General features: G+C 40.2%; 1 protein-coding gene across 1 annotated transcript in view; it reads right to left on the bottom strand.

Annotated features, from left to right (window-relative positions):
* Positions 1-5,081: 5,081 nt before the first annotated feature.
* The window catches only part of fhdc1 (FH2 domain containing 1), a 35,885-nt gene continuing 18,791 nt past the window's right edge, over positions 5,082-22,175 (bottom strand). Inside the window, exons 2-12 of the mRNA XM_034084884.2 lie at positions 20,143-20,951; positions 19,266-19,327; positions 15,939-16,041; positions 15,720-15,805; positions 15,049-15,149; positions 13,737-13,807; positions 13,350-13,457; positions 12,775-12,845; positions 11,549-11,666; positions 11,217-11,381; positions 5,082-10,708 (exon numbers count right to left, since the gene is read on the bottom strand). Of these exons, the coding sequence (XP_033940775.1) occupies positions 8,570-10,708; positions 11,217-11,381; positions 11,549-11,666; positions 12,775-12,845; positions 13,350-13,457; positions 13,737-13,807; positions 15,049-15,149; positions 15,720-15,805; positions 15,939-16,041; positions 19,266-19,327; positions 20,143-20,646 (3,528 nt within the window). The 5' untranslated portion in view covers positions 20,647-20,951 and the 3' untranslated portion in view covers positions 5,082-8,569. The remainder of the gene's footprint in view (positions 10,709-11,216; positions 11,382-11,548; positions 11,667-12,774; positions 12,846-13,349; positions 13,458-13,736; positions 13,808-15,048; positions 15,150-15,719; positions 15,806-15,938; positions 16,042-19,265; positions 19,328-20,142; positions 20,952-22,175) is intronic.

The following is a 22,175-nucleotide window of genomic DNA, read 5'->3' on the forward strand; positions in this document are numbered from 1 at the left end:
TTTTTTTTTCATATATATTGCATACATCATCAAGGTTGATTGTTTATCAGAGTCTGTGTGACTTCAAAGCTTTTGCCCAAGCTGTTTTGGCTTGTTCACATTTCCTACCCATTTTTATCCTTAATTGGACTTGTCTTTCCACCTCTGACCTCTGTTAATCTTTACCTCTCACCACTTTAGTCAGGCTTGCTGTTTCTGTTTACCCTGCTTTAAGTATTTGTGCTTAGCTAAGCTAGTTTACTGTTGTCTAAGGCCTCATATATACCGGACAAATATAATTTTAAGTGTCAAATTTCATGCAGAAAGCAAATAAATAATTTGTTAGCTGGACTTATATCTTATCATTATAAATGTTACATTTATATTTATTTTTATATGCCATTCTTGTAAATAATATCCCACTTTTACATTACATTACATGTCACTTGTTAGACGCTTTTATCCAAAGTGACTTACATACTCAATACTGTGGACAGTCCCCACAGGAGCAATTTGGGGTGAAGTGTCTTGCCCAGGGACACAGCGACATGCTGACTGCAGTGGGGTTTGAACCTGTGACCCCCTGATCCCAACACCAATCCACTAATCCACTGCGCCACAGCCAAAAGCCTCCCCTTTTACATTGTGTTAGCTGTAATTCAGTCTTTCAATAGTTTTTTATTTCTAGTTTACATATTTTTTCTCTTTTAGTTCAATTTTATCTTCTATTTTGAGATGTTTATATTGTATAATTGTTTATTTTTTACTCTTTTCTCATTATGTTGTACATGCTGCTGCATTGAAAAAATGTCCCAATCTGGGATAAAAAAAAAAATATATCTTATCTTATCTGAAATAGATGTACTTCCCAAAATGTCAAACCTTCTAAGTAAACACACCTCCGAGAAGTAGACAACAAAAAGGAAACCTTATATAAACAAATAAATTACCAAAAATAGTTTTAAATGACATAATTGGTAAAGACATTGGCTCTACTCCTGATGGGACGTCCTGGTAAAGTAACTTTGTGTTTCCAGTCATGCCCCTCCTTTCTTATGAGGGAGGATGTTGCCATGACAACCCTACATTATGCAGGAGGCCATGAAAGACTCTTTTCAGATAAAAGAAAAAAGAAAAAGAGAAGTTATTTGCATTCCTTTTCCATTAAAGATGTTGTGTGATAGAAAAAGGTGGTATGTGGTGTATTGTCTGTATCTGCGGGGGGGGGGGCTAGTGCATCTGAAGGCCTCACAACTATTGTAGAAAACAAATGCGCTGTATGTCACCGTCAAAGGACGACTGCTTAGAATTCAGTGCACAAAATGCTGGCTTAGTGCAAAGATTCCTGTTTGTTTCAGCATCCCAACTCCGTTATTTATACAATATATATATATATATATATAATTATTTTACAGTGACTACTTTAAAACTCAAATTCCTGGTCTATTAAAAATTAAGATACATACCAGTACCTTATGGTGAAATGGTAATGCTTTTTCTTTAACTTTTTAAATGGGATTTAATCAATAATATATGTTCTGCCTTGAGTGATGTAGACAGTCAATAAATCCTGCTCGAGACGTTTCACAAATGCCTTTTGATACTGTATAAACCAAGCAACAACCTGTTCCCCAGTTTAAGGATAAAACATAATATTCAGAGCAGAGTTTGACCATCATTTCCTCCGCTGTTTGGTCACAGCTGCCGGCACCTGCTGCTGTTATTAGTCCAGTAGAGCATGGCGGGATTACAGCGAGGGACTGTCAATGGCTGCTGAATAATTGACCGGCTTCTTTTGTCTCATTCATGCTGTTTTGATTGAACATGTGTTGAAGGCCAAATTTCAATGAAAGTTTGATGTAGAAATGGTAATTATGGGGAAAAAGTTATTAGGAAGGATGCTTGCTGTACAATATCATCTCAGTGAAGAGACTGTACAGTAACAGAGAAACAGAAAAATATCACAATCCTCAAGCTCTATATATGGTGTTTAATCTAAAATTGCAATTTCTCTCAGACAGCACGTTAATACAGAGCATTTCTGACTTCTAAGAATAGTTGGTAAGCCTTTTGTTATCCATTTTTTGTTGTATTTTTTATACATGCTTGCTCATTTTCTTTTTTTTTGCTGATCTTTGTTGTTTGCTTTTCTCCTTAAGTAGAGGGTCTGATGTTTAATCCTCTGGTTTCCTGGCCTCTCACATCTCTTTTTAAAACAATTATTATTACAACTATTACAGTATAATTGGGGTTATCTGCAGTATTATGTGTGTGCAAAACAAGTGTTTAAAAGGCTTTAAAATATATAAACTGGGTCAGATACCCTTTGGGATGCAGTTAGTAATACTTTAGTATTTTATTTCACCTTAAATAGCAGCAATGATAACATACGGCTAAATGATAGTTTGACTGTTAATGACTTTTTCTCATCAAGAAGTAGTAAAGACAAACATGCCTTTAACATCTTCCCAAAGTACCTTGACACTTTTTAATAAAAAACCCAAAGATATGACATAGAAAAATGCAGGATATCCCAGTAAGAACCAGAACATTTTTGATAATCTGATCAAGAAAGAATTAAATTGCACTACTAAATATTACCAATATGTAAAGAAAAATACAAACTCTTCAGTATTGTAATCTATACGTAGGAAGCAGATTATCACATGAACAGAGTCTGTATAATATGATGTGTCTCACCCCATGGTTACTCCAGTTTCTCCTCCTGTGTGGTCTCTCTCGGCTGTGGGGTCAGCACGGGGGCTCTCACCACGTGTTCATGTTGATCTGAAGACAGAATAAAGACATTTCAGCCTCAAGCAAAGCTTCTCTCTGCCACACACTAACAGATAATGAGGATGTGTTTTGGCATTGAAGTCTTGGAAAAGACATCTTGAGCATATCAAAGTGCATATTCTTATTTGCTGTACAGTCAGTGTGGACAGTTGTATTTACATGTACTGCTAATCTCACTGGTTTTCTGTTGATCTCACACTGAAAATCCCTGAATCTGTAGTAGAAAGGCTGGAGTCCCTGCATGTTGGCGTACATTCATGTGAATATACTGTATCTGGTAAAGGTCAGAGTGAATTGGTGTGACACCGTGTCCTTTAAAGTGACAGGGAGTGAGGTCATCTAACGGACACCGCAGTGAGACTGTCACCTGGTGTTACAAAGCAAACCATATCTGAAGGATGAACTCTCATGAACTCTCATGAACTTGAGATTGCATGATTAAAACACTTAAATAAAAGGTCAGCCTTATTTTGGGGTTGGATTCTTTTCTTTTTACAATTGCACTGCTTTGAAAATGCTTGAGGTCAGAGAAAGTCGGCTCCAAATATACACACATTAGGAGTTGGAGGATTTGTAATTGAGCAGAACAATTACGTCTTATTGCAAGAATATGCACAACAAAATGAAACTCACTCTTTGTAGGAATGCTGCTGCTGAGGCCTCCTTCCTGTCCAGGATGTTATCTGATCCCTCTTGTCTGCTTCACGACATGCTTGACATGCAGGAGAACATCCTTTAAACTGCTCTTTAATCCTTCAAAAACATGAGATGTATATGTTGTGGATATAATAAAAGGAAGCCCTGCTCTGCCTCCTGTAGCAGTGTCAGAGTGAAAGTAGAGATCCTCAGGTGTTATGTTGAGCTGCAGGATCAGGAGGATTGAGAGGAGCGTAATCCATCACACATGACTACAGCAACTTTGATCTACAGATAAACGTGCCAATTTGCAAGTAATCTCATCTCATGCTCTACAATTCATATTACTTTGTCTTGAGCAGTGACTCAAGCAAATAGGCCTGTATACTAAATATACTGTATACAGAGATACGTTGGACATATCGTCCTACACTATGTGCTTTTTGTCCAGTATGGCAATCATGTATTTCCAACCGATCCAAATGTAGGTTACTTACAATTATGTTTCAATAAGAAGGCTGAACAATTCTGACATGATTATGGTTTGTAACATCTGATCATAAAGCAATTGTTCATGGTATGTGACCTACTTTTTCCAAGCAAGTGCTGTCTAGTACGCTCTTGAAACTTGCATTGAGCTTCTGAAAACTGAACCTTTTTAAATCTGCAATAAATAGATTGCCCTTAAATGTCGTAAAAAATGGTCACAGCAGAACAGCAGAAGACCAATGAACTATATATCCTGCAGAAAATCAAAGAAACGGGCTACAGTGACCTTTACTTCAAAGGGTACTATGCTGTATTTCCATTCAGAGGTTTATCTTGTCTTTTGGACGTGGACATTTCATTCTCCTGTCCAATAATAGTGCTTATAGCTGCTGTTGTTGTTGATTTGACATGTTTTGCACTCTCAAATGATGGTGCTAACATCTGTTCTAAAAGATTTCTTAAAGTCTAAAAAAAACTAAACCTGTCAAACAGCTAAATGACATTATTGGAAAGTATGCCGTTGCTAAAGCTGCATCGTAAAACCATGACTGTCTGAGTCACTCACAGCTCTGCTGACACACGAGACTCTGCTGCCCTCTGGTGGTTCAGAGGCTGAGGTTCAAGGATTATGACTAAATGCTTTTGTACTTATTTTGCAGCCCAGGAGTCTTTCACTATGGATAACTGTGCATTTGGTTTGGGTCACCTTGTTGTTTTTGTTCTTCAAGTTCTTTCATTTCAACAAATGTTCGATTCTATAGAATCTGCATGTTGTGAATAATCCGGATGATAAACTGTATACACTGAAGCAAAACAACAGTATTCTTGTCAAATGAATCACATCATTTATGAATTACATTTTTCAAAATGATTATATTTTAAACTATACATACTCATTGTTTGTAGGTAATATAGCTTGAAATTATCATCACATTCCCCATTGCGATCTCAAGAGAGCAGAAAACAATCCAATTAAAAAGACAGAGTGTTTGTGTCCCTTAACTTGTCTTCTCTTGTCCTGGTATCACTTAATCACACAGTGAAAAGAAAAAGAGACTAATAATAATATAATATAAAACATTATTTCTCAAAGAATCACCAAGACCTCGTTTTCAGTTTACACAGCAACATGTGATTTGTATTTATTTCTTGGATATCATCATCAGAAATCAGAACTGCAGTCTAGTCACAATGTGCAGCCCGGTGGTGCAGTGATCAGTCCTTTCCTTAATCCATGTGAGGCTTCAGATTGTAATAGACCAGCCGAGTATTCACCACATCAATGACTTTCATCACACAGAAAGAAAACAAAACACTTGTCATTAATTTCCAGTGTGCAAAAAACTTACTTGGAGATAAACGATGCCAAAACAGATGCACATATATTGAAATGTAGGGAATATATATATCTATATTACTGGAACATCAGACATTCTGAACTAAAGCAAAAGAGTAACTTTAAAAACACAAGGTCACATCCAGTACTGTAAGCAGCTTTGGGGCGAGTGACTTGAAACGAGACAAACGTTTGCAGACAGCATTGACCTATCTGGTTTACAGGCTCTTGAGTCTGAAATGGTCATGGACGTTGAGACTGTAACTATAGTAACCATCCTGTAACAGGGAAGTTGTGGCGAAGAGGAAGAGTGAGTATTCAAATTCCTCAGCCGCTGCTCTGAGCCAGTGGCACGAAATGTAAAGGGCAGCCATTGTAAAGCTGGGGCTGTTAAAGCTGGCAGCAGGGGGCATTGTGGGAACACAAAGAATGAGACTGAGGACTGACGGAGAGCACGAGAGAATTTGGGAGAAAAAGCATCTTTATTGCTGTTGAAAAATAACATTTTGTGTATAAAAAAAAGAGAAATCCAAATGCTCAATATGTAAACAAATGTTGCTTCATAATCAAACCCGAGACAAATTAAATGTTATTTATATTAAACACATTTGTACTTAGTTTGAATTCTCTGTTTGCATGGTTTATAAAATAGAGATTATTTTTCAACAATTTTGGAGCTGGTTTACAAATGGATTTACATTAAAATATCTAAATTCCAATCATAACTCGTGGACCATAAATTAGCTTCTTATTCAGAGCTCTGAAGCACGGTAAACTGCTGTTTCCAAGGTGATTTTAACGATTTAATTAAAGGCGTTTTATTTCAGGCTGAAAGACAGTGAGAAGCTCTTCCCAGCATTCCCAGACGAGTACCCTTATCTGTATACCTTTCATATCTTTATAGCTGAATAATTTGATACATTGATTTATGAATCAGATAAAAATGACAACAATCATGGGACTTATTTTTCTTCAAATTCTTTACATGATTGTGAAGTTAATGTATGTTGTGTTCTTTTGTTTGAGTGTTGATAAAAAAGCCTTTTTGAAAATCCTACCCTGGGCTTTAGGATGCACTCTCTGATGGACGTTTTCACTGTTTTCTGGCTTTTTAATAGATAACTAAAAAGGATTTGTCAGGTTGATTGATAATGAAGGCAGTCATTAGTTGAAACCCTCCATTACTTTACAAAGGGTTTCGATGGAGTCTCCATGCAGGCCACACACACAGCGGCACGTCACACTGGCTCTTTTGTGTCATCGGATCATCGGCTTCATTTGCATCACAAGGAACAGGAAGACACCGAGAGCATGCCAACACACTGCAGGTCAGCATCTGATAGGAGATCGGAACGCTTCAAAACAGCTGTGCAATCACATACTTTAATGTTATACCCTTCATCTTTTTTGTTACTACTATGTAAACATATTGATAGTCAGAAAAATACTATGTCTTTACATTATGTACAAAGTGTATCACTACAGCTCGGTGTGATGAAATGTAGAAAAAGGAACACTTTTACAATCAAAGAGTTTCTACCGGTGATGTTGGGCTACATTTAGCTTTAAGGCAATGCAGTGTTGTGGGTGTTGTGAGGCAATGGCACAATGCAGATTGAAAGGCAAGTGGTGTGAAATGGTCAAAAGGGAAACGTTTAGCCCAGGTCTGTGCCTATTATACTCTTAACACTCAAGTCAAAAAGCATAAAGCATGAAATCAAAATGTAATTTTTGAAAAGCTAAAAAGGTTGTTTAAAATAAAAAATATACGATACAGGTATCTGGCAAGGAAACATCTGAATAAGGTTTTTTGTATGAAAATAAAAGCTAATTTAATGAAACATCAATATGGACAAATATAAATTCTATAAAACTTCATTTGGATCACATCGAACAAATTGAGAAGGAACACGCCATTTTCATCCACTTTGGATTAAAAACAATTTGCACAACTTTAGAAAGTGAACATTGAAAGAAACAAAAAGCGTAGCTTAAAAAATATATACGTTAAGGCTCAATTTGTTCAACATGAAACAAAATATATAACTTTTAAAGGTTAAGAGTGTCCATATTGAATAACATTGAATTATTTCCATACAAAATAAAATGTAATATTTGCTACATGCAAAGTTTATGGTCACAACTGGGGATATCGCCGCAAAACATTTTTTATCCGACAAAAAGGACTGCATATTTTCCTCCACATGATTTGAATTGTTTTAACAGATTATGATAAATACCTTTAAAACAGGTATGTTTTTTACAAGCTTCAATAATTCTGTGACTTGAGTGTAAAAGTGATATATGAGAGGCACACACAGGGGCTGGGTTAAATTATGACCAGTTGTTGTTGGAAGGCCTAGAGAAAATGAGATGACTACATTCACAGTAGAAACATTAGTGTCAAATAATCCCATGACGATGATTACTTCAGTGTTGTTTCAGGCGTGTTCAATGCTTTCCTTCAAAGCATTAGCGTTGACGGTGTATTAGCCTACCCTACAGCATACAGGAAACATCTCCTACGTGCACGTCTGCTCCATGATAATATGGAGGAGTTCTAACACATTTACAATCTACGGACCGATACATACATGAGGTACAACAAGTACCACAGTTGATATACACTGGCTTATAATCTGTGACGTTATATATTGAACATTAATATACAGAGGATTTGTGAAAAGTGACATTGCAGTTTATACCGATTAATCAGGTCTTCATCATGCAGAGCCGAGTAATTACATCTACTTCTTTCTGCTGGTGCAAGGCCACTGCGATCGTTCCGAGGTATCAAGCAAAGAAACCAAAAAGCAAACGGAGCGATACTCTACAGGAGGACGCAACCAAACTAAAGGACACCAAAACAGCAGCAAGTTAAGGTACAGCACATCTTGTAACCCTGAATGAAACGGAAACTGAAATTCAGTCTCAAATTGTCAGAGCTAAATAGCAGCATCATATAGTCAGTAGAGTTCAACATCATCAAAGACACCAGCATACAGTCACTGAGTCACTAAGCAGGCCAACAGGCTCCTGTGTAAACACACCAATCTGCCATTTGTCACTTTAGGTAATCCCCCTCAGAAAGGGAAGTTGCAGGAAAAAAAGGAACAAAACAGGAACACGTGGAGCGGTTCATTGCATCTTGCTCTTTGCAATTCATAAACCTGATACAGATTAGGCTCCGGGAGGACCCTTAAGGTGAGATAGCTTAAAATGTGTTTCTGATTCCTGTCTTTTGCATGATGTGAGAGGAGAAGTCTGCAGAAGCAAAAGATCCTTTACAATTAAACTCGGGGCGAAAGTCTTTCTATCTGCAGTCAGTGTGTTTTACTTCCAGCTTGGTTTAGCACCTCTGCTGGGCGTCAGTGAGTCTCTATACTGGACGGACTTCTCTGAAATGATACTAGTCTTACGCGTGTCTTCACGTGTAGTAGGAGGAGGGGGGGTCTCACTGCGGTAGGCGCTGCGACTGCTAGCTTTCACACTCTGCACCCGTCGCAGGCTGGTCCCGAGTGTCCGCTCCTCGCTGCTGTGCACTGTGGAAGACATCCTGTTCTGCTTCACTGGGGTCTGCCTTCCCCTGAGGGAGGGGCTGCGAGACGGGGTGGAGGGGACGGAGGGGGGCGGCAGCTCAATCTTGGTCCTGGACTGGGAGGCTACAGTGTTGCGGGCAAAGTTTGGGACATCGGAGGTGTTTTTAGCGATGAGCGAGTTACAACAGCTGTTCTCAGGGGACGCTCCACCTTTAGCCTGAGCCTGGGCCAGGGCTCTCATGGTGGAGCGGCACATCTTCTCCTCAGGGGGGGGCTTGGGGATGTTCCTCACGGGTTTGGCACTGGGCTTGTGGATGGAGGCCTTTCTCGGAGTCAGATCTCGTGTCCACCTCAAAGCGCCGCCTGTGAGGCTGCTTCCTCTCTGAGTTTTTGATTCCTCTGGAGGCAGGCTGGAGTGGCGAGGAGGTCTCGTGGTCTTCTCGCTCCGCCCCCTCGCCGGGGTGCTCTGGTCACGGAGAGGCCGGATTGACTTTCCGCTGTCGTGCGCCGCAGGTTTCTCTGTTCTCTTGCTGCTTCCTGTCCTGGTGGGCTTGCTGATGGGCACGACCTTCCTCATGCCCTGGCTCTCGCTGCTGTTCAGCGTCCGCACGCTGCTCTTGCTCCTGGTCGCTTTGCTCTTAGTTTGAACTGGCTTGCTGCCGCCTCCCTGCGTCTCTTTCTCCACACCTTGCTTTCCCTCTGCGGTGTCACAGCTCTCTGTGTCCCACTCTTCTGTGGTAGCAGATACGTTCATGGGCGCTGTGTCCCCAGATCTTGACAGCTCATTGGTTGACTGGTCTTTGGGAGACATGGACTCCAAATTAGAGGACAAAGAGCTGTTATCTCGCTGGTTCTCCTGGTCAGATCTCCTGCAGTCAGGCGGCCTGTAATAAAGACCCTCTTTCGTTAGAGATGAGCTATCAACCTCGGAGTAATCAGAGGTGACGGAGAAGTCTGTTTCTGTGCAATCTACTATGTAAAGCAAAGGTTTCTTATTGGATACAGAGCTATCCAGGGGGAGGGGCGTGTCACAGGTTGTTGATGACACTGTGCTGTTGTCCTCCTCTTCTTTCTCTCCCTCAAGGGAGACCCCAGCTTGTGTTGAAGGATCTATTTTTCCTCCCCAGGCTGCCTTGGGAAATGCTCCTCTTTCTAAAACTCTATCATGTAGGTGTAGGTTCAGATTTGAGGGCAAAGTCTGTCTTTCCTTCTCCAAATCAGTCACCACGACATCCCCCTGGTTGACAAAGTGTGTATGATTACTGTTGTTGTTAGGACTAGGCAGGTCAAAAGCTTGAGGAACTCGAACTAAAGTGTGTTTCTCCAGACTGACATTCATGTGGCCGGTGATATTTGGGTTGGGAAGGTGGGCAGAGCAAAAGGGACGAGGCAGAGCGCTGCCCTCTGATATGGATGAGTAGTTATTGTTGTTGTAAGGTTCGTTATTGTTTATCCCAGAGGAGGAGTACCTAGCCAGGGGGCTGATGGGCTCAGTCTCAGCTCGGGGGGGCATCACCTGTCTGTCGCAGCCCAGCTCGCGGTTGTCGTCCTGGTCTAAGATCCAAGGGGGCGTCTTCCGCTGCACGGCACGGCCCGACCGGGGCAGGCTGTTGAACTTTGAGTAGTCGGATGGAGTCCCGGCGCCTCCGAACAGCTCCAGGTATCCTCTGAGATGTTGGTCTGCTATGGAGGTCATGGTGTGGCGGTGGCGGCGGGCGCTGGCGGAGCGTGCCAGCGGGCTGCTGGGACTCTGAGACCTCTGCTGGAAGAAGTCCAGCAGCCCCTCCTTGGTGAGCATCTCCACGTCGTTCTCACTGCTGCTGCGACCAAACCCCCCACTCTGATCTGCATCCGACCAGGCGAAGCGCTTCTCCTCCAACTCCCGCAGGCGACGCTGTCTGGCTGCTTCCTTCAACTCACGGTCCGCATTGTCCTGAGAAAAAAAGAGGAAGGCGGATACATGACTGTACTGTATCACTGCAGGAAGGAAAACACAGATGGAAATATTGACAATAATATTAAAGGTTTCCTATTATACTATTTGTAGGCATATAGTATAGGTCCCAGATATATAAAAACATGTATGCTCAAAATACCAAACAGATCACCCATTCTAGCCAAACCTCATACACCTCTATTTCAGCCCTGTTAGAGAAGTGTCAATTCTGGGTCCGTAGCTTTAAAAATGTTTTATAATAATAATAAAATAAAATAAAAAGAGGGAGAAAACGGAGGTAAAGAGAGAGGTTTTTGTTTTTTTGGACACTTTGTGAGTTCCCTGACACCGGGGACACATATTTATGTATAAAAGAAACAAAAAAAGTGCATTTTGCATGATAGGTGACCTTTAAACTGGATGAGAAAAAACTAACATTTCAAGCATCAAAGACCTAAAACGATTTACTTCACCAGAAATATCATATTTTTTCTCATCAACTGACCTTGACAGCTTTCTTGAACTTGAGGCAGAAGTCTTGAAAGATGCGGAAGCCCTCGTCCAGCTTGAAGGTGTCCTTGTCTTCACAGAAGAAGTCGATGAGAGCGTTCCCCTCTTTCCGCAGATCCAGCCTGCGCCTCTTCAGGTCCTGCAGCGTCTGCGCTGAACTCTGAGACATCAGGCACATACATTTTTTATTATTACTTTCATAAGGGTGTCCTTATCTAAAGCACTTGAGTCAGCAGGGCCAGAAGATGTACAGTGGCCTTGATCCAACTTTCTGTAAGTGTGTATGTGTATATATAATGTATTACATAACCACTGCCGGTGCTTCACCTGCAGAAAGGGCTCCAGCTGCTGCAGTAGCTCCGCGTCCCCTTGCACCTTCTCCTCTAGGGATTTAATCCGAACGTATAAGGAGGAAAACTCCACCTCAATGTTTTCCACTGAGATTCTACATGGAAACATGAGAGCAGAAAAAAGCAGATCAGGAAAATGGGCTTGATACTATTTAGGTGATTACAAACATAAATCACAATGCCATCATAATAGTACCGAGTGACACCATATTTGGCATCCTGAATTCCCTGTCAGACCGTCATCTGTTAAAAGAGTAGATGGGAGCGATGCCTACATATATCATAGGGAGGGCTCTTTGGTGCAGGAGAAGTACTCTCTCCACACAAAGATGACCTTGTGAAGCTCACTGAGCCCGACAGCATCACACTGCACTTACTGTAAGCCAGGTGTTATGTAATGAGGATGGATACTGTATTCAAATCAGCAACATAACAACTGTTTGAACATCAGTTTTGTTCACTTTTTTTGATCACTTAAAAGAACACACAATGTATCATTTATGTGATGAGAATTGCCAATGTGCAATATTAGCTTCAAAATATGTTGAATGTTGTTAAACAGTAGGAAAAACAAGCTCTTCAGTGAATGTTTGAGTGATGCATCTTTTGTATTCACAGCACCTCAAGTCATTGTTATTTAACGCATTCATTATATAGTATTTAACATAATTGTTGATATTTGAATGTTTTATATCTATTGCTAATCATCCGTCAATGGACATAATATTCTGTACTGTTTTGTGAATATATATTTCACATCTGAAAGCATATTTGAATGTACTTAAAATTAATGTATGGTTAGTTCGTACAGAACTTGGAGTGAATGTTTGAGTTTCTGATGCTATTATCGTATATAAAACTGTTACAGTAGCCCTAACTGCTTCAGCAAAGTTTGAATTTAATTACAGCATTATTCTAGCTAGAGTTTTTGAACAGTTCTATAAAACCATCTGTTTTTAATGCTGAAGGTCTGCAAACCAACTAGGTTTGGTAAAACTGAATAACCTTTGGAGGGAAACAATCCCCAATTTCCTTCATAGTAATACAATAGGATTAATTATAGCCTGCTTGATACCATCATTCCCAACTTCCTTGTGGAGACATGTATTTACAGAATGTCATGTTTCCCATTTTTTGTACGAGAGGGGGATTCTGATGTGACAACATTTCCAACTTCGCCTCACACTGGGAGAAACGGTCTACCTGGCTGCACTCTGGACATCCTGGAGTTTCTCTGGGAATTTGAGCAGCTCCTCGTCCTTTTTCTTGGCTTCCTGTGTGGAGAGACACATCGCACGGGTTACATTTAACTTGTTGTAGAGGCATAATTTAAGGTTGAAGTATCCCTCTCTTTCCTGTCACCATCTGCTGTCCACCTGCCCTTCTGAAGTCCCTTTACTCAAGGACCCCTCCTGTGAATGATTCTATCAAATTAAATCCCTGCAGCAGACAGTTATCTGTCTCTTATTGTACTTAAATACTCACAGTACGCAATACTTTTTACACATATTTGATGTTTTGTGTGCTTCAACTACATTTAACTAGGATAGGCCACAGGCTTTAAATATTATTAATATTATTATTATTAATATTTATTGGATGAAATAAGTCTAGTTATCCTTGAGCTTTCAACATTACATTTTATCCTGACATTGTGTCTGAATTGTCGACATGCTAAGTTGCTGACTCTCCTACTTTACAATATCTGATTATTTGAAATAATACAGCTCTTAAAGTTATTGTGAGCATAATATTGTGAAACTGAAGCCTTCACTTACCATGGCGACAAAGTGCAGCAGGTTCATCCCCGGTTTGTTGGCCTTGGTGTCGGCCAATGAGAGGAGAGATGACAGCTTGAAGCCAACAGCATTTCCTGCATAGCCGCCCTGAGAAACAAAAAGGATATGATAAAAGATCTTCTTCAAAAGCATAAAAAGACTCCTCAGAGAAAACAAGAAAGAAACAACAACAACAACAACAACAACAACAACACATGCCCAGCTAGTTAAAGTAAATGACTTGGATTTGTGCATGAATGAATGGGCTTGTGTACGACACTGTTATTTGTGTTTGCATTGATCTAAAGTTTAAATATGACCAACTTTACCATACGAAACACAACTATTGGAGAGTGATGTTAATGTATAAAGGGAATTTATACTCACGGCGTTCATGATGTTTCCGGCCTGCAGCACCAGATGCAGAATGGCATGCAGCTCCTCACAGCTCATCAGCTCTATAGGATGGAATCAATAGAAACTCACTTAGGAGAATTCAGAGCAGATAACAGCGTCCATTACAGCACTTCACTGTACCACCACCACCACCACACAGAACAACTATCAGCAGTAAGAACGAACGCTTACTTCAAAAGCTTATTTTTATTTGTATTTTTGACCAGCAGTTTTGTACTAACAGTACGGGCAAATGTTTAAAGTTTAAATGCTGACACAAAAGTTCCATTAATTTGTCCCATGCAGTGTTTAAATGTAGCTCTGCAATGCAGTAACAAGGTCACAGTGATGTTGAAGAGAGTTTAAGAAAAATCCAATAATCCACAGAGAGGCCGAACAGTGTGACTCAGCTAAATGACACAGGCTGAAGTGATGGCTGCGCAAAAAGAACTGTCAAGCAAGTATTTATTTTACAGGTTCTTGGTCAGTTTATTAACACCCACGGTATATTTTTCAGATATGGGAGCAGGTATATGTGTGCTGTGTGTGAGTAAACGTGCCTGTTCTTTTCCTGTAATTTACAAACAGCACAGGGCATTTTAAGCTATCTGGGCTGGCAATGCTTGGCGGACGGACTATTAGATAGATGTCTTTCAATTTGGTTCAGAAATTCATTTCCCTCTCACCATTAAATATCAACTACTTTTGTGAACCCCTAACTTTTTTTTTTTTTTTTAATCGGCAATACTTGCAAAATAATATGCTAAACATCAGCACGTTAGCATTTTAACCGAACATGTTAGCATGCTAAATTAGCACCACTTACCCTTAGCATAACCTCACACAGCTCCTAGCATGGCTGTAGACTCTCAGGTCATGTTTAATCGACATTTTACAGGAGGGATTATTTTTGACTAACTTCTTTAGTAAATGTTATAATTCAATCATGTACCATCTTCATATATATATATATATATATATATATATATATATAAAAAAGAACAACATTGCAAAACATTACTTTGCCTTGTCTTTCCACTCTGTCCTTACATCACCGTTCCTCAGGTGACACATTCCTACTTCTTGTTCAGCTCAAATATCAGGGTCACCTGTCTGAGTGTGTGTGTATCTCTCTCTGTTTGTGTGTGTGTGTGTGTGTGTGTGTGTGTGTGTGTGTGTGTGTGTGTGTGTGTGTGTGTGTGTGTGTGTGTGTGTGTGTGTGTGTGTGTGTGTGTGTGTGTGTGTGTGTGTGTGTGTGTGTGTGTGTGTGTGTGTGTGTGTGTGTGTGCCCGCGTGTTACTACCTTTAGTGGCGACGCGGATGACATCAATCTCACGGCTCATTACAGCACAGGAAGGGAAGAACTCCTCGCGGAGGACAATGGCCTCGATCCGAACCACAAACCTGTCAGAGACGAAGCAGAGAGCGGGTACATTTGTGAACTTAGTGTGCAATGAAAAGGAAGAAGAAGTTGACAGGCGTCCTTTATAGGTTAAGGTTCTGCAAGGAAAAGGGAAAAGCATCATTAAAACACTTGCGGGATAGGGAAGCATGACACATTTTATACCAGTAATTGGTTACTTCTAATCATACCACCAGTAGTGAATAGTAAGACCAACCACTACTGTTGCCAATAAAAAAGGAACAATGAAAGAAAAAAAGTTAATAAAATATGGAAACACACGATAAATCCTATACATAATATACATATGCTTACTATAAATACTTTCTAAAAATGTGATATTTGCAGGTAATAACACTTTTTAATAATTTTTGCAAACTCTTTAGTGTTTTTTTTCTTTCTAAATAAAGGCATTCAAATACAACACTTTTATATTAACATATGTGAATGAGCTACAAGTCGCCACAACAGCCACCCTATTCCCACCAAAAATGAGACAGTGCAAGCCCTTTCTATTTCTATCTTCCTTTGACTGAGACAGCAATTTATGCACAGCATTGAAATCCACTTACTGAGGCACCTGGATCAGGAGGAACATAAAGGAATCAACCAGTGTCAGCTTGTCTGGGTCTCCTTTATACGCCTGGAGTTTCTTAATCTGTTGAGGAGGGAAAAGAGACAGAGGAAGCTCAGCAGGCGCCTTCTTTTCCTCTTCATTCAATGTCTTTTGTCATCAGTTTTGGTCTTTGATACAGTTTGCTAAAAGCCACAGATACAGAATAAACACAGACCTCCTCTACGTCAGGCAGGAGCTTCAGCAGGTCTTTGAGCAGCTCCGCTCCATAAGTCTTTCCTTCTCCTTTTAGTATGTCTTCAACAATTGAGCGGTTGGATCTGAAACACAAAACGTTTTTTTCAATTAAACTTAAAGTTAAGTAGCCCATGCTTCCTTTTAACTATGGCCTTCCTGTGTTTACAAAGGAACTAAATCTGAGCCTTTCAGAGTCACATTTTAAAAGCTATTTCTCAAAACTAGATATTAAAGATGACATATTATGCTCATGTTCAGGTTCACATTCTTATTTTGTGACATCTTTAACACTTATTTCTCAAAACTCATTTAAAATAAGATATTAAAAGACGACATATTATGCTCATTTTCAGGTTCACACTCTTCTTTTGTGCCTCTACGGTGACATGTTTACATGCTTTAATTTTCAAAAACTGTTTTATTTCTGTCACATATTGATGTCTTTATGGTATGGTAGTAAACAAATAAATCCAATGGAGGCGTTTCAGGCAGGGGGAGAGTGTAGAGAAACTACTTTGGTGTAACATTTGGGATTTTAGTCTTTGCAGCCCATTTACATGAACGCAACATATACTGGATAACACTACAGGAAATGGAAATCCCCCAAGTGCATAAAAGGACCCTTTAATGTTAGCACTTTTTTAATTTTTTAATGTTAATGCTTTCTGTTTTTCAAATATTTTTAGGGTGTTTGATTTCTGATTAAACTTGTATTGTTGTTATTTTCCTTCATTGCAGGGATATGTTTTTGACGTTTCAGAAAAACAAAACATACCGACACTCTACTCTATTGTACACGTTTCCTTCTTTCTACACACAACGTTCACAGTTCAACACTTACTCTCAGTCATGTCTCAATACCTATAGTAACATCCAACTCTGACACACCCAAGACTGTAGTGCTGTAACCCAATTCCTGATTACCTCATTGCTATAAAAGAAGCTATGAGAAAAACATGGACAATATCCAGTAAGCGGATACCTTAAAATGTGATGCAACCAAATACAGAGGTTGTAATAAATATCACTGTTACGGGGCTTATAATATTCAACCTTTGTAGAGACTGTATCACAAACATGTTTATCTAACTCCTGAGGCCACAGCTTGATGGTTGTATTGGATTAAATTAATGTAAATTGAATTGAATTATGTCAGCATTATGTACCTAAAACTGGTACAGAATCAAAACCACTCTTTTTGGTATAAGTACATAATAGTGTTATGCTCCATGTCATTTTTAACCCAAATGTATGGATCACTGCTCCAATACTCCTGATATTTGTGTTTTGGAAACTGACATGAAACATTTGTAAACCATAAAAAAGAAGGTCACCTTTTCAGGTTTTTAGATTCTACATCATTATCATCTCTTTTCTTATGTATATTAAGAAACTAGGATTTACCCCGAAATAAACTGTCTTGCTTAACATATTTTCATCTAGAAAGGGTGTTGTGTTCTTGTATCTCCTCCATAGCAATAACAGCTAAGGCTCATGGGTATTGTAGTATTTATCCAACATAACATACCAAATAAGAGATTTCTCTAGCCAGAAAATGAAACCTACAGGATCATGTAAATAAACTAGACTATAATGTTTCCATGTGTGGGAACAAATACGATTTTGTTTAAAATAAAACTGAAATGGAAATGTACAGTGGTTAAAATAATTATCATAATGTAGTAGTCGTAGTAGTAGTGAAACAATTCTCATTTTCAATGATGGCCTGAGAGGAGGCAAAAGGCTTCCTGAGGGGATATGGGGGTTGGGAGGAAGAAAATAAAAAGACAGACTCCGGGCACTACAGAACCCAGGAGACAACACAAGGACACAGAGCAGAGATGACAGGCATAGCAGTTAAACATATAACATATCTAAAATAATACTGCTGGAGTTCAATCAGTCATTAAAATAATATAGCTGCTTCTTCCACTTTGAACATCTTTTTCTGAGTCCATGTACAGGAGAAGAGTTTGGGTGATAATATATAGGATAAATGCATATTAGAGTAAAAAAGCAGACAGACAAATAAACAGTATCTGCGATCATCTCACTGCTCCCCAGTCCTGTCTGAGTAAGGCTGACAGTCAAATGTCATTGAAATACAGTGGAGAGCCATGCAAATATACCGTCAGGCAAAAAAACACCCAACACACTTTCTGTACTCTGCTCTGGACGACTTATGTAACACAATGCTGAATCCACTCGGGCACATCTTTAGATTGCTTAAACCAACTTATATATAGATTATGAAGAACTGTGGACTTTATAACTAAGAGACATTAAAGGGTTTTCCTTCATGACACAAACTGAGATTTAACATATATTCAAGACACCAGTAATGTAGGGACTCTTGAACAGCAACATGAACATCTTAAATCCACTATAACCAAATGTGGTTACACGAAAAAGAAAGAAAGTATCTCTCTTGTTCTTTTCTCAAATTACCATAGGATCAATATGTGTTTTCCTAAGTGATCGTTAGCCAGCGAGAAAACACTGAAAGTACCAACATAAATTCACCACCCTACCTCCTCCCTGACACTCTGTGCTATCTATGCTTCACTGTTGTGGCCTTGTAATCTGATTTTAAAGACTGTAACATCAGCCCTTCATATCTACACTACATAGGGAGCCAGCAATCTGAGATTCCACAGAAAGTTGAAACAAAGCTCTGGCTCTAGAGGCATCCTGTTGTGTTTCTACATTACTTTTAATGAGCATCTGGAAAAGCGCTATAATAAATATAAGGAATTATTAATTATTATTATTACTTTTAGGCCTTGGTTCTCTCACACACTTATGAAGGGAGGGATGAGCAAGGGGATATTTCATTGCTTGCAATCTGTAACCTCACTTTCATAACAACATTTGGGTACTCAGACCTTCTCCAGGTAAAATGATATCATGAATAAAGTGAGGACAAGTGATTGACAAAGCCTGCAGGATCATGTTCTGGCTCTTAACAGTCAGACTTCTGGAGTACATTACTCTCATCGATGCGTTACCTCTCTCCAAAGTGAACAAAGTAATTTCATCCCATCATATTGGCACAACCCAGCAACTGCACCTGAACTGTTCGCTATGGTCATCAACTAACCTGCCGGAAATGACAATTAAAGCAATCTTTACCACCATCATTAAAAAAACATAGAGACTTGGAGAGTATATAACACTAAGCATCAAAGCTGTTCTGAAGGCTGACTAAGAAATATCATGTTTTGTCCCATACTGTACATGAACAAACTCCCCTGAGCTTTACATAAGCAGCTCTTCCCTCAGGTAGAGAAGCAGCAGAGAGACTTACCTCTTGAACTGCTTCAGGAAAATGCCCACATTCATCCCTCTTTTGGAGTCAAGGATGCTAATCTGAAAACAAATAAAAGACACTGTGAGTGATGTGCTGTAGTTTGGGTGAAACACAATAAAACACACACATCCCTCCCTTTTCTTACTACTCCTGGTTGTTGTTGCTTGTGTTGTTACCTAGACTACAGCCCCCCCCCGCCAACACATTATCACCCTATGGGACGGTGAAATTCCACCGGGCCACACGGGGTTCACACCTCCTTCATTAACAATGGCTTGCACAGGTGACTGTACAGTGTGAACATTCATGACCTAAGTAGAGCTTTTAAATAAGTCACTTCCTCTGAATAAAAGATGATGAGTACAGGTGGGATGCAGAAAGATCGGTCAATAAATGTAAATGATATTTACTTCAACATTACCAAAGATGATCAGCAACAATACTGACATACAACCACTTATTTTTGTAATTTATTACAAAAAAAATGCCAAATATGTTCTGGTTCAATCATATTAATCTCACTATAAATTGCATATCTTTGAGTTTTGGAAAAAACAAGTCATTTAAGCTTAAGTTTACCACCTTGGGCTCTTAAAGCTTGTGATAAGAATTTTGACATTTAATAGACTAAACTTCCAAAAGAGTGTTCAGTAACACATCTTGGACCAGCTGCAGTCACTGCAAAACAATCTAAATATGGGCTCTTTTCATAATAATGTTATTTAACAATCTGATTGTTCTAAAGGTAAATCCGGGGAATTATTTCCTAGATGTTGGCCATTTTTAAGAGGATTGATGTATAATCACTTTGTAAGCATTCTCAATCTGACCCTCACATGAAGTCTCAGTTTTTTCATGTATCTCCACCACTCACCTCGTCCTTGCTGCTCTCCTTGAAGGAACGGGACCTGGAGACCCCGGTTGAGGCTCCAGCAGCCAGCGTGGCCCCCCGTACACCCGCCATCGCCTCTTCCTGCTGCCCGAAGAGCTCCTCCACCGAGCGAACATCGATCTGGTACTGCTGCTGCCGCACCGACATGGTCCAGATGTTGGGCTTCCCGCGGACCTTCTCCTCCGGTATCGGCTTCCAGAAGAAGCTGCGGACGCGCCGCTTCTTCCTGGCGTTGTGGGTGGTGGTCGTTGGTGGTGGAGGAGGGGGCGGAGGTGCCCCTGGAGGTGGGGGTGGCCGGGGAGGAGGAGTGGGAGATTCATGTTTAGAGGTGTCAGGGTCGTCGCTGAGGGAAGGTAGGGTGGTGTTAGTGTGTCCGGACATAGAGGAGGGGTCAGAGGTGGTGATGGAGGAGGTGGGGCAGCTGCTTCCCTCGCTGCAGCAGCTCTCTGGCTCATTGGTTGTGGATGGACAACTCATAACAAGCATCGCAGGGAGAAAAAGTCAGCACATGAGCTCATGCTGACAGTACAAAAACTAAATATGTATCTGGTCAGTAGCGTCTCTTCTTAAAAATTATTTTCTTTTAGGTGCGTCAATGACGAACATCAAACTGCTGCAGGGTCTGTCCCCTCACTGCAGGAAGTCTGAAGGTGTCCCTTCATCTGGTCTCAATGAAGGGAGCTCGTCCTTTGATTCAGTCCATCTCCATCACTCAGCTGGTCATCCAGCGTGCTGAGCAGAGCCTTTGAAGGTTACCTCCCAGGGGGAAAGGGCTGGCGATGGCCATGGAGCTATGAGAGCAACAAAAAGAACATAGGACAGGATTATACAAAGGTAGTCATGCATGTTGTCAAGGACAATCTGAAATAAGGGGGAAATTAAGGGGTGCGACAGATCAAAAGGGAAGGGGTACCCAGCGAAAGGGGCTGGCAATGAGGGAAATGGCAAATCCTATTTTATTCCATTTTTGAAGGGCTTTGAAGTGATGCTCTGGGGTGTGTAATGATCGGAGACATTACACCCACAGCTTAGCTTCTGTTACACTGTTTGGTATCATTTTTAAGAAGTTCTCATGTAGCGGGAAAGAAACTAAACAAGTTGTTGCGGGTCAGAACAATAGTCTCATTTAATAATGTTATCGATTAACAATACAGAGGTTACTCTGGTCATGCATCAGGTGGACATTCATGGCTTTGAGGTAAGAAATGCATTTTCAAATGAATAAATAAGTTGAAGTAAAACTGCCTGATCTGATCTTTTGTGACATTTTATTTCAATAAATTCCACAAACTTCAATCGAGTGAAAAGCAACAAAGACTAAAAGTCAAGCAGATAGATTTCCTGATGTAAATCTGAGGAATCAGAATGACTGTATTTGTATGAAAAACAATTGTCAGTCTCTTATGTAATTCAGATCAGCATAATCTGTTGCCATAGTGAAGAGCCCGTCACCTTTAACAAAACAACACAATGCACCAGAAGGAGATTGAGTAATGTTTGTCAGATTGCTTTGCAAGGTTACCCTCGAAAAGAACACAAAACCACCCACAGCCACTGAAGTCATGATGTAGACCAGCAGCAAACTCTGCTGGATAGCAAAGCTTAAATTTGTAAACATCCTTTTTCCTAGGACTATAAATTCACTTGAACACAGTACTTTAACAAGAAGACTAACTCATGGTCTAGAAAGAAGCATCATGCAGTGATACCAGTTTCATTGTCATACCAGATTTAGGGGGTGGCTGTGGCTAAGTGGGTTGAGTGCTGGACTTCGAATCAGGGGGTAGCAAGTTCGAGTCCCACTGCAGTCAGCATGTCGTCCCTGGGCAAGACACTTCACCCCAAATTGCTCCTGTGGGGATTGTCCACAGTACTGAATGTTATCACTGGCCCGTGTATCTCCTAATCGCTATAACCGGCCTGCTCTCGTCTATCCCACATGCTCCATGCTCCACTGAGATCCAACATCTAGTTTCAGGCGGCCTGTGGAACTGCCAGTCAGCTGTTCCTAAGGC

This window comes from Pseudochaenichthys georgianus, chromosome 1, assembly GCF_902827115.2.
Source record: "Pseudochaenichthys georgianus chromosome 1, fPseGeo1.2, whole genome shotgun sequence".
In the NCBI taxonomy this organism is placed as follows: domain Eukaryota; kingdom Metazoa; phylum Chordata; class Actinopteri; order Perciformes; family Channichthyidae; genus Pseudochaenichthys; species Pseudochaenichthys georgianus.